The sequence below is a fragment of the Melanotaenia boesemani genome, chromosome 16, assembly GCF_017639745.1.
Source record: "Melanotaenia boesemani isolate fMelBoe1 chromosome 16, fMelBoe1.pri, whole genome shotgun sequence".
Taxonomy (NCBI): domain Eukaryota; kingdom Metazoa; phylum Chordata; class Actinopteri; order Atheriniformes; family Melanotaeniidae; genus Melanotaenia; species Melanotaenia boesemani.
Window position 1 is genome coordinate 30,078,217 of NC_055697.1, and position 12,942 is coordinate 30,091,158.

At 41.1% G+C, this 12,942-nt stretch overlaps 1 protein-coding gene across 6 annotated transcripts in view; it reads right to left on the reverse strand.

Moving 5' to 3' along the window:
* atrnl1a (attractin-like 1a) overlaps nucleotides 1-12,942 on the reverse strand; it is a 317,476-nt gene that overhangs the window by 132,870 nt on the left and 171,664 nt on the right. The window contains exon 26 of one of the 6 annotated variants that reach the window (XM_042010702.1): nucleotides 8,601-9,221. The exons of the other annotated variants lie outside the window; for them this stretch is intronic. Within the exon in view, the coding sequence (XP_041866636.1) occupies nucleotides 9,180-9,221 (42 nt within the window). The 3' untranslated portion in view covers nucleotides 8,601-9,179. Of the gene's footprint in view, nucleotides 1-8,600; nucleotides 9,222-12,942 lie in introns of those variants that run through there. 6 annotated transcript variants of the gene reach the window in all.

Consider the following 12,942-nt stretch of genomic DNA (forward strand, 5'->3'; position numbering starts at 1 on the left):
AAGATCTAATACAATATGTGCCAAACAGTTCTTACTTTCAGAAGGAACTGGTGTCATTTATGGGTAAATTATCAGTAGACGTTCAAACTAATCAGAAACAAAATGAAAAGGGCATTGATCATCTGCTAACAAGCTTCTGCTGGAGAAGAAAGGCCCTTGTTTCTATGACATGATAAAGTACTTTAACATCCACGGATCAGCAGGATGCGCAGAGACAGCACACTACAGGACTTAAATGCTGTAACAAATTCAGCCCTTGACCACCTGAAGAACATTTCTAAAATAGGAGAGCTGATGCCTCAATATGATTGGGGAAAAACCTGTTCGTGCATTTGTTTTCGGTAATCTTGACCTCTGTAATGGAATTTACAGGTCTGTCTAAATAATAATAATGATAAAAAAATCCCTAAAACAACTGAATTAATCCAGAAAGCTGCTCCTTGTGTCCACACAGACCAAAAAAGGAGGCCATCACTTCCAGTCACAGATTTTTACATCGACTTTCTGGGAGCCATATTCTACATTTCTGCAGATGGCCTATGAGCCGAAGCAACTTCTAATGACCCTCTAGGGTTGAGTTTGCTTTCCATCCCAAGAGTTAAAACTAAACAAGTAGAAGCACCATTTAAATTTTATACTCCTAAAAGTCCAAACCAGAAGTCTTTTAAATTGGGTCTTAAAACTCTTAATTGGCACCACTAGAGTTTTCTTATTTTTATATTTTCTTGCATATGTGCCTTGACAATGATGTTGTATTTGTATCACATGTTCCTCACCGTTTGTATTCTGTTGTCAGTTTCTCACCATTTTAGCGTTTTAAATGCTGTACAAAAAGCCAGTCTCGCCTTGTCTTGTGTATACTAGGTGACAAGCTCTAGACGAGTTGTCCATCAGTCAGAAACAGACTGGTACTGGGACAGAACTGACACATATGATTATCTGCAGGAGCCGAGAGCCTTTCCAATCATTTCTGATCAGATTACGGGCCGGTGACATACAGCTGGTGTGATACAGAATTCTTGCAAGTATTTGGCACAGAAATCTCTGTTAAATGATTCTATCATTCATTTTAAGTTTTAATAAATGTATTTAATTCCTTTAATGTTGACGTTTATTTCTTAAAAATAATCAGCCTTCAAATATCCAATCATATTGTAGCATCCGTCAATTTCTCCACCTTACTTCTCCGTTATGAAAAACAAGCATTAATACAATCTGGTTTTGATCAAAACTGTGGGTTTAAATGATTTCCTTTTACAAGGTTGGTTTCCCCCCCGTAACACACAATGAGTCACATATTTAGAAGGTTTTAAAACGTCTTCGTATTTATCCTCTGGTCTTAAATGAGCAACAAGTCTTATGCTGCACTGTGAAATTTACATGAACATATAGAATTTATAGAGTTCATCCACACATGTTAAATGAAAAGAAATGTGTTTACAGCACATGCTGCAACGTTTGCATATTCATGAGGACCTAATGACCAAAGTGAGGCAGTTGCCGAGCGCCACCTCCACCTACATGTTGTGTAAATGCGTGCAGCTGCTCCATATGTGGTTACTTGTTGGCAGAGCTCACAGATGTAGCTCCCACCTGCAGCTCAAACGATAGAAAAAATGTTTCTATTAGTCCTGTTTGCAGAAGCAGCTCCCATGTTTCCAGGTACAACATTTTTCAGCAGCTACAGTCTGATCAAACTGAAGGTTGAGAGTAAAAACTGCAAATGTGTGAATGATGAGCGAAAGTCCTGCATTTAGACATTAACAACTGTCAGGTCATAAATATGTTACTATACTACAAATAAACAAAATATCTCTTTATTATATGTTTGAAATCATCAAAAGATGTTTGAGTGATGATTATCCAGTTTAAAAAGCTAAAGCAATAAACCGAACATCACACCCCCCATTTTTTAATGGATACTGTCAACACTTTATTTATGTAATTATTCTATTTATGAGCAGAAATCAAATCTTTTCCCACAACAACACTTAATACAAAAGTAAATGTTTAATTTTTTCTACTTTATTAATACCAACAGATGTTGTATTATGTCGTTAGGAATCCTGAGCAGTCAGCTTGAGAACGGGGTATAACTTGTAAAGATTGTAATTTAGTGGCATGAGAAACACAGCTAAACATTTGGGTAAAGCCCCATAAACGTACTAAAATCCCCTGCATCACATTTTGTTCAAAGAATTGAGAGAAAGAAAAAATCCCTGACCCCAATTTTACATGATTAAAAAATGTATAGGGTCATTTCAGAAACCTGTGTTGGAAAATTTATAAATGTTGCTGTCAACTTGCAATGTGCTTTATAGATTAAAAAAATAAGACAAAACCAATGTCTTTTTTTTTAAGCAAATCAGGTTGAAATATAAAGGCTTTTGTTGTGTAGCATTCAGGACTCCTGCATGCAGGTTAGGGCAGTTTGGCAAATCTTCATTAGAAAGGAGTGAAATTCTTATTAAAGTGTTTATTAAAGCTGTATTACTGAGAGAAAGTAAAAGAACAGAGCTTGGCTCAGAGAGAAGTGAGGGCCAGAGGCTGGCAGAGGGTCTCACATCCCGTTTGTTGATCTTTAATGTTAGAAAATATGGATTCTTTCCACATTTAGAATTGTTAAAACATGAAAAGCTGTAATGAGCTGTGAGTGCATGACTATGGAAAACATCTTATGCCTATTTATGAGCTAATCAGGTCATATCAGTAAGAAAAAAAAAAGGAAGAATCGGAGTCGGGGGGAAAACCTGAGACGGCACATAGGAAGAAACAGCTAACGATGACCCAGCAGCATTTCCCCCCTCTTAACATCTGATCTTGAGAAACGTTCTGTTTATGTTATTTAACACAGAAATGAAAAATCCTCAATGATTGCATCCATGTCCACTCTGAACCGATCACCAGTCCATCACAGAGACAGACAACCATATATGCTGATCCCTACAGGAAATTTAGACTTTCTGGTCCACCTTGCTGCTACCAGGTTAGACCCCTTTTCCTTCAGAACTGCCTTCATTTATTGTGGCATAAATCCCAACAGTGCTCTACTGGACTGAGATCTAGTGGCTGTGGAGGCCGTTGGAGTCCAGTGAACTCATTGTCATGTTGTAGATAGCAGGTGGAGATGATCTGAGCTTTGTGACATGGTGCATTATCCTGCTGGAAGTAGCATCAGAAGATGCTCCACTGTGGTCATAAAGGGATGGACATGGTCAGCAACAATACTCAGGTAGGCTGTGCTGGTTAAACCAGGCCACGTTGGTACTAAGGAGCCCAAAGTGGGCCAAGAAAATCTCCCCCTACCATTACACCAGCAGCAGCCTAAAGTGTTGATTCAAGGCGGGATGGATCCATGTTTTCACGATGTTTTCATCAGTTTCTGAGCCTGGCATCTGAATGTGGAGCTGAAATAGAGACTCATCAGACCAGCAACAATCAATCTTCTATCGTCCAGTGTTGGCGAGTTACGACCCAATACAGAGGTATGAAACGCGTAACAGGAAATGACAACTGTGGATAGATGTAAAACTGGGAGTTAATTGATTTTATTGTGGCAAGTGGAAATGAGGAACCATACAAAAAAAAATGTGTTGGGGTTAGCGAAGCTGCTTAAAACAAAAATCCAATATAATAGCCATTTTCTAAAGTCAACTCAAAACAAGCCAGTAAAAAGCAAAAGCAAAAATAAACAGGTGAACAAAAAACTGGCCAACTAATCTACTATATATATTAACAAAAGGTGAAGTAGCTCCAATATCTAAAATTTAACCAAAAATTCTATATACAACTACAAACTTAAACACATTCCACTTTTACCAACAAAAGACTAAAGGAGAAACCAAAAGAGCTTACCAAAGTCTTACTAAAAAAAGACAAAAAGACTATCAGTCAGTAAACCAAAATATAAACAAAGCCAAACAGTTTTAACACTCAAAAAACACTATTCCTACTAGACAAACACCGCCAAATCCAAAGTCCACAATCACAACCACAATTGTTCAGCAAGCCAGGGGCAGACTGTCTGGGGAAAACATTTGCAATCGAGTCCACAGCTGCAGCTGGTTTTTACTTCCTCAGAGTGTAGCTGTAACATCGCTGATTGGCCAGGCAATTATCCAATCAGCTGGTAGAAGGCAAAGGCATGGTGCATGGGGCCAGTCCTCAGCAGACAGAAAAGGGTGTGGTGAGCATATCCAATCTCCGATGGGTGATGGTACAGACATTTGCATAAAAAATAAGATAGTGGTTAGGCAAAATGACAGGCAGCCGTAACATAGTGAGTCTGTGTGAATTGTAGCCTCAGTTTCCTGTTCTTAGCTGACTGGAGGCACCCGGTGTGTCTTCTGCTGCTGTAGTCCATCTGCTTCAAGGTTGGACGTGTTGTGTGTTCAGAGATGCTGTTCTGAAGACCTTGGCTGGAACCAGTGCTTTCTTGACTTCCTGTTGCCTTTCTATTATCTCCAACCAGTCTGCCCATTCTCCTCTGACCTTTGACAACAAGACATTCTAGTCCAGACAACGGCTGCTCATTAAACCTTTTCCCTTCTTCAGACCATTCTCTGTAAACTCTAATAATAATTTTAATGGCTGGGGGGCAGGGGGGCCGGGGTCTTCCTACGCCCTCGTGTCCCGGGATGCACTCGGGGCTGCGGGGGGTGGAGGTTCGGTGCCTGCCTGGAGTCCTGTGTGGGGTGCTGCTGGGCGCCGTCTGCCCTGGGGGCTGCCCTCGGTGCCGCATCGGGGGGCTGGTGAGACCCCAGGGAGAATGTATGTGGTTGTGTGGGTGTGTGTATGTAGAGAGGGTCGGGTCTGGTTGGCCCACCAGGCCCTAGACTCCCTGGTGCGGCATGATCGCGGCCCCCTTGCGGGTACACATTTCCTCCCTGTTGCATGGCCACACATGCACATTAACACGTGCATGCTCACAAACGTGCTCGTCTCTCCATCCGCTTCTCACTAGATGTAGCTGATGTTTGTGTGTTGGTACGTTCATCTGCAGGTACGTTTGATGACTATTGTAATTTTTTATATTATCATCATTCTATCTTTCTTTCGGTATCATGTAGTACTGTGGTAGTTTATGTTGTTGTTTTTTTTTTTGTGATATGTTCTGGGCAGCATAGACAACTGTTATTTCCACATTTTAATCCTGTCCTTTTCTCCCTTTTTTTTTTCTCTCTCTCTCTCTTCCTCTATCTCCCTGTCAGGTTCGGCACTGACATATAAGACTAAAGAAAATAAGATTACAATAAAAATAATAAAAATATCAAGGGCAGCCATGTATATAACATGTCTCCCTTGGTAGAGCAAATCTGTCAAGCAAAATATGGCACACAGACCACCGTTCTGTATGTTAGGATGCTGGACAGGACAGGGTTAAAAAAAAAAATAATAATTTTAATGGCTTTATATAGCACTTTTCAAGGCATCACCAGCACTTTACATTGTATCTATTATTCATTCACTCCTCACTCATACCTGGTGACGGTAAGCTACATTTGTAGTCACAGTTGCCCTGGGGCAGGCAATCTGCACCTACGGCCTCTCCGACCACCACCGAACATTCAAATCCATATTCCTACACCAGCGATGCCAACACTGGAGGCAAGGAGGGTGAACTGTCTTGCCCAAGGACACAACGACAGATGATTGGGGGAGTGGGAATCGAACCGCCAACGACCCACTCTTTCGCCTCAGTCACTGCCGTAGTTATGTGCGGTAAATCCCAGTAAATATTCAATCCAACAACCATGCTGCATTCAAAGTCACTTAAATCCTCGTTCGTCCTCATTCTGATGCTGAGTTTGAACTTCAGCAAGTCGTCTTCACAATGTCTACATGACTAATGTATTGAGCTCCGTAATGTGATTGGCTGATTAGACATTGAACAGTCACTGCCACTTTATTTGGCAGTGAGTGCAAAACCAAAATTTTATCTGAATGAGCATGACCAGCTCAAAATCTTGGTATATTTACATGAAATTAGAATACTTGTGTCTATGTAAACATGGCTAGTGATGACACCTCTGCCTCTGTTAAAGAAACAGTGGTGTTTCCACTCCTTCTGTGGAATAAAACTTTGTACCCCTTCTTAGAAGACTAGAACGATGAATGAATAATGTTCTTTGAATCATTTTAAAATAAAAGAATGAGACAATTCCTGTTTTTTGGTTACAGGTGATGCCACCACTTTCATTTTCATGGAGTGCTTTTCACTTTGTGGTGCAGAAAAGGCAGGGAAAGGGCAAGGCAACTTCATTTAAAAAGTGCCTCTAAAAACAAGAAACTGTTGGCCAGGGAGCTGCACTATTTGAAAAGACACAAAGGCACACACAAAAATGTAAAACAAAGACATAACAAATAAAAACAAACATAAAAACAAGGTCAACTACTGCACATCAGGAAAGGCTAAAGAAAGTCTTTAGCAGACTTTTAAAAATGTCCAGGGTAGGAGCAGCCCTGACATGAGGGGTAGGTCCTAACTTGGGGGCAGCAATCGCAAAGAAAAGGCCTCCCTGGAGAAGCAACATATACCTGGGGACCACCAAGGGTCTTTGGTCAGAGGACCTCAAGATCTATGTGGAGTGTAGTGGCATAAAAGATCTGCTAAGTAAGAGGGGGCTAAACCATGAAGTGATTTGAAAACAAAATCTTAAAATCAATGATGGGGAGCCAGTGTAAAGAAGAAAGGACTGGAGTGATATGTGCAAATTTACATGTGCCTGTTAAAAGACATGCACCTGACAAAAGGTTAAATGATAAACTGTCTCAAAGGTCAACGTTGTCAGGATGTGACTGGTCAGCAGCACTAATAAATGTCTTCAAGTTCACTTAAGTTAATTGCAATGACATTTATTTCACTTGTGGAAGCAAATCCACCGATCAAAATTCATTCCTTCATTCCTGCTCTCAACAAAGGCAGACGCTTTTCTTCTCTCTCCCTCCCCACACTCGGCCCTGCTACTTGTCCTGTCTTATCTGAGCCTCTCTTTGCATCTTGAACCATGGATCTGATCAACTGGTCTCTCAATGCAATTAAACAAATTTATTCGAACCGAAAAACGGGGGGTGTGGAAGGTCATGTGTCTGTCGATTCTTTCTGTTGAAGATGCAGAGGACATCTATACGGCCACTGGCAAGCTGCCGGATTTCTGTGCCGGTGTGTGAACAATCAGACTATGGCATTGCAGGAGCCTAAATCGTAAACTGGAGGCTATCCTAGCTCAGAATGACAAGCTGGCTGCGGTTCTGGAGCTTGTATGCGGGGTGGACACCAACTTGGAGAAGTTGTCAGCTCGGCTGGGTGGAAACTGACCCAAAAATTCGGATGAATTGAAGTAGCCAGTGAAACCACTGAGAGACTCAAGGCAGACGAAACAGGCTCTAGCCTGAACCAAAACAAATGCTGTTATCTTAATCTGGCTCCCTGTACTGGCCTTGGATGGCTGGTTATCAAGTTCACCTGGCAGATGGATGCTTTCATGTACTGAGGTGTGTTTTTTTGGATCTCTACACTGAGCCCGTCTATGCCCAATGTAGAGACGCCTTTTTTCCCAGCCTCATCCTGTTACTCTCCCTCATGTTATCTTCTCCACCTGTGAAAATGGCGTGCTGCACGGCGGCTGCTGCCTCAGTCTGCCTCATCCTGTTGGTTCTCTATGTTGTTGTTGTTTTATCTTGGAAGGGTTTGTACTGGAACAAAATTTCTTTGCACCTGTTGCAATGACAAAAGTTTCATTCATTCAATTTAACAGCAATAACTTAACGTGAACCTTCCCTCCACACACACACACACACACACACACACACACACAGTATTTCCCTGTAATTCCCACATCAGCAGCTCAATTTGTTCTGATGTGGCTGATGACTGCTGCCGACTTCCTGCCTGGTTAAATGAGCAGCACTCATCCTCTTTCCTCTTCTTCCACCCTATGACACATAATACTGCCTGAATGAGATCCATCAGATAGATCTGCTGCTGTTTCTGTGTGTGTGTGTGTGTGTGTGTGTGTTGGTCAGACAGTTAACTTCTGTTTAAATCCAATAAAAGGACACTTTGCAACTAACGCGATCAGAAAGGGCGTTTGTGTCTGATATCTGATTAAGAGAGGCATCCTATTCAATGATGGTAAGCACACAGGATAAATAAATGACTGAGAACTGAGCAGCAAATCAAATCACCACAAAAAAAAAAAAAAAAAAAATCTTCCCACCTCTGACAGCAGCTTTTAATAAACTCACCTATAGGGTGTGATGCATGGAGGGATGTAGAGAGTGCAGACTGATGGAGGTAAACAAAAAAAAAAAAAAAAAAAAACAGTAGTTCTGCATAAACATGCAAATTAACTTTAATTTCCATGAATAGGAATAACTGTGGTTTTTTTTTCCATTGTTGATTTTAATTTTCTTCTTGACATAAAGAGCGAGGGCCGTTGAGAACATTTTCTGCTAAATTACAAAAGGGAAATGTTCAAATTAGAAACAGCTACGGTCTGGAGTTACACAACTAACGGACTGGGTTAACAAAAACGGTGAACGAACTGGGTTTTCAGAACGATTGCAGGCTCAACCAGAAAACACAATTTCATTTTCAGAAACAATTTCAGGATAGCCCTGGTTTCTGGAAAAAACTGTGTCAAAAAGACCAAACTAACATGTTAAACATGTTACTGTGTTTTCTTTTCTAACTGCATGTTAAAAGGTGACGTTTCCTCGAAAGACTCATTAAACTTTATTTCATTGGTGCATCACAAGTGTCCAGTTTAGAAAAAAGAAATCCTGTTTTTAGAGACATCATGGGATGAATATGAGATGCATTGTCTGACCTTTTTTATTGTTAATAAAATCTGATTTATTGGGTCTATGATTCAGTCATTAAAAAAAAGTGACATCTAAGTTTAGTATTAGACAGATTCCTCTTGCCTTGTCTGTGTCTCAGATGAGTCTCTTGCTTCAGGCAGCTTTTGAGGCTTTGTGGTAGGGGATATTGCCTCCTTGTAAGGTCCCCCCTAAGGCAAACTGGTCTTAAGAGAGAGGTCAGGCTAAAAGTGATTCATAGGATTTGATGGAGCAGCTCCAGAGTGTAAAAAAATAAAACTGCCCTGAAGGAGGAAACCTTCCTGGAGCCAGGCATGGTGGGGTGGTCTAGCCTTGGTTCCTGGAGCTTGCCTGGCTCAGCCTGTAAAAGCAATGTGAGCTCCATATGGGCTCACCACCTGCAGGGAGGAAAATTGAGGTCGGATGAAGTGAGAGCTGACTGGCATGTAAAGAAGGGAACCTGGGTGTGCCAACTGCCAGTGTAACAAACTGGCTACTGGGATGAGGAATGCAACGTTGTTGGTGGGGAAGGAGCCTGAGCTGGTGTGTGAGGTGGACCAACTAGTTATAGTTGGGCTGGCCTCTAGACTCAGTGGGCTCTGGAACTCCCACAGACGGGCTAGACGCTCTCACGCTGCCAAGCTTCTCAAGGGAAGAGGCACAGAGCAGGTGTGAGGATAATCTCAAGCCCCCGGCTGAGCGCCTTGGTGTTGGTTTTATGGTTATTCCAGGACTCACTGGAGGGATTGTATATCCTTTCTGGCCTGGGAATGCCTCAGGATCCCCCAGTGGGTGAGTGCCGCCGGGGTGACACTCTGAACCTGTTACCTAGACAACTCAATCTCAGATAAGTGAGAAAAAAATAAAAGCAAAAAACGCATGGTTGGATGGACAGACGTCCCTTTTAAACGCTGTGTTATTATAAACAAGCATTACCCTTTTGCCTCGTACTAATTTATGTATCGATTTATGTGTTTATACATAAATTGACACGGGAAGTCAGTGGCTGCTCTTTGAGAACAACAACTGCATGCAACATGTTTTATGAAGTCCAAAAAACATCTGCACAAACAAAAAATGGCTCAAGTTCATTCCTCAAAAAGAGCAAAATATCGCTCAATTATGAAAATCTTAAACACGCCACCGACTTCCCCCGTGCTGAGCTACAAGTCATTTGTAATAGATGAGGCCATCGCTGGCATATACAGCTTTCCCTTTCTGTTAAGAGCTGTCTTTTGTGGATTTGTCTGGGCACTTGTCCAAAAATCAGTCTTCTATCCATCTTCTGCATCCTTTACATGCCTGCGTAGCCCAACGTAGCAAATGGAGCAGTGCCACCAGAAACAGCGCTGAGCAGTATAGCTGAAGTAGCTAAAGTACAACCATCAAAACTCAACTTATTTATGGAGAACTTGAACACATCAGTTAAACAAAGTGCTGAAAACAAACAAATAAGCAGCTGCTGCCTCCTCTTCTCCTTTTTGAAAATGTACATTGTCTCGATTTCTACCATCACCACCTTTGTGCTTGAAACCAACATCAAAACTCTAAAGAGAAACTAAACTCTACACTGCCCCCTGTGGATGTATTGCCTAACAACCATACCAATGTAAAAGGACAGCGTTTGACATGGTCATACCCATTTACGCTGGTAAAGGGAGCATAGATCAGGCTTTATATGCATCAAGTCTTCTCCAAAACAGGTAAAACCCACCAAAAGCAAAGCAAGTTAATTTAAATGAACATATTAGTGGAGGTTTTTGGTTTTTTACCATTTCTATTTACAGCAGCTAAAATAATAGACAACAAAAATCTGACCACTGGCAGAGACCAATAAAACCTCTGGACAAAGTTTGACAGCTTTTCTGAAATTTGTCCAGAGGTAAATTGTGCCCGATATCCTGACTGCTGTGCCTAAGCAAAGCCTGTGTAGCAGCAAGAGAACTCAGATTTTACTTTTTATCTGTGTTTTGCTTTACGGTTACAGGGAAAAACCAAGGTGACAGAAAGATGAAAACAAATTGAACAGAAAATGTGGTGTTGGATAGATCGAGTCTGTGAGAGACTGTTATCCAGAACCGACCTGCAGTCGGATCAGCCCACAAGTTATGAATCTGACATGAAGGGCATGTAAACCGAGTCTGTGTTTCACTACCACGAACACTAACATCACATTTGGTGTCAGCAAAAGCTGCCAGACGTTCACAGACTCACAGCTACAGGGCTGAATGAGTGGGTTTGTTTGGTCTGACATTTGTGTTCTCACATTCATCGCTTTCCTAACATTTGAGGAAAATCTGAGGACTGACATGAAAAAAAGTAGCTGCAGCTCTGGCTGTACAGAAGTATTCATGGACCATCCTGTTTTATTTCATCACATCTTTCCTCTACATTTTAGTCATTTGAAAAAAGAATGTATTATATTTCTCCTCTGTGGTTAAATTTCATTGACCCTCCAGCCATTTTTTATTAGTAGAGTGAAAAAAAAAAAGGTTTAACCTGATGTCAGCAAAAGAAACAAGGTCAAAAGGAATTACAATCACTTAAAATCTTCCTCCCAGGAGTAATGAATTCCACATTTCCTGACAATCTGACCAGTAGCTGTGGAGGTTTGTTGACTGTGCTCCCTGCATGTGTGTTCTTGGAGGTCATTATCAGTTTTCGGGACTATTTCTCATTCTTGCCCTGTTCTGGCGGCGGAAGCCACCAAGGTCACCGGACCGGACGCCGAGTGCTCCTCGTGTTACACGCAGGCCTGTCTGACATGGAGGCAAGATTGGCTTCAATGTGGTAATTATCATATCACCTTTCAACTGGCAGATATGTGGAACTCTGATAATGCAGCATTAATGGGAAATGCATATGAGGAGCGATCAATGGACAAATGACCCGCAACAAGGTTCAGGACACTCTGAAATAAATGATAACATTTATACACAACATGACTGATAAGAAAACCTGATTAGGTCCCTAATGATGTTTCCACATAAAGCCAATTTCTATACATCACAACTTCCAAAACACATTTAGTAGTTACGACAAAATAAATGATAATTCTAATTCATCATTCTGTCCAATCATCCATCCTCTGCCCACAGAACTGTGCACAAGTCTCCATCCAACCCTTCTTTCTTTTCATTTCTCTTCCCAGCAGCCAAAACTTCATTACAATCTTCAAAAGTGGTTTTAGGTGACAGCTCTGCAGGTTTCTGTACATCGTCATAGATTTTTCTTTGGCTGCATTTTTTTTTAAACTAATTTTCCATCCAGTCCTCATACCCGACCATTTTGAAAGAAACGTTTATGTTTAAGCCACTTAGTTTATCAGCTGTTGTTTTATCACGTGAGGTGTAGTTTATGACAACCTAATGAAACATTACACAACAACAACAACAGCAGAAATGACCATAATTACAATGTTTACATAAACTCATGTGGTATCAGAAAATATCGATATCAGCGGATATCCAATCTGCAAAAAGTGGATTGATGCATCTCTACACAGAACAGTGGACTTACTGGCGTTTGAGCCGATATAAAAAAGCATTTAAATTGTGTGTGTGTGTGTGTGTGGTTAAAATGGACCGTATATTGCATCTGAAATAAAGTGTTGAATTGAATTGAAAAAGGCAGAAAAAAAATCTAAAGAGCTTTAGAAAGTTCTTCAAGAAGTCTGCAGAACGTTTCCCGACTACTTAAAGAGATGACAGCTTGTCTAAGATTAAAGTTGTCTAAGGTTCAGACTGATGAAGAATAAAGCGGCTCAGACCAATATTTTCACTTTTAAAACTTCTTAGAATAGCACAAACTCACATATTTCCCCTTGTTCTGGAAATATCTTCAAAAAATAAAGGGTGGGTGCAGACTTTTACACAGCCATGAATATCTTTGTCTCCACACCTTCTGTCTTTTCTGTCCGATCTGTCACTCAGCCAGCCTGAAATTTCTCAACACTGTTCATTGACGGTCGGGTTGTTTTCATTTAACCAGGCAGCCACTTTTCTCTCCCCCTTATATTCCTTCATTCTGTCACTTTTTGACTCCATCCATCAACACACCGCACACCCAGCGCCACAGTCATCTTAAAATATCACCACTAAAAGTCTACTTTCATTTAAT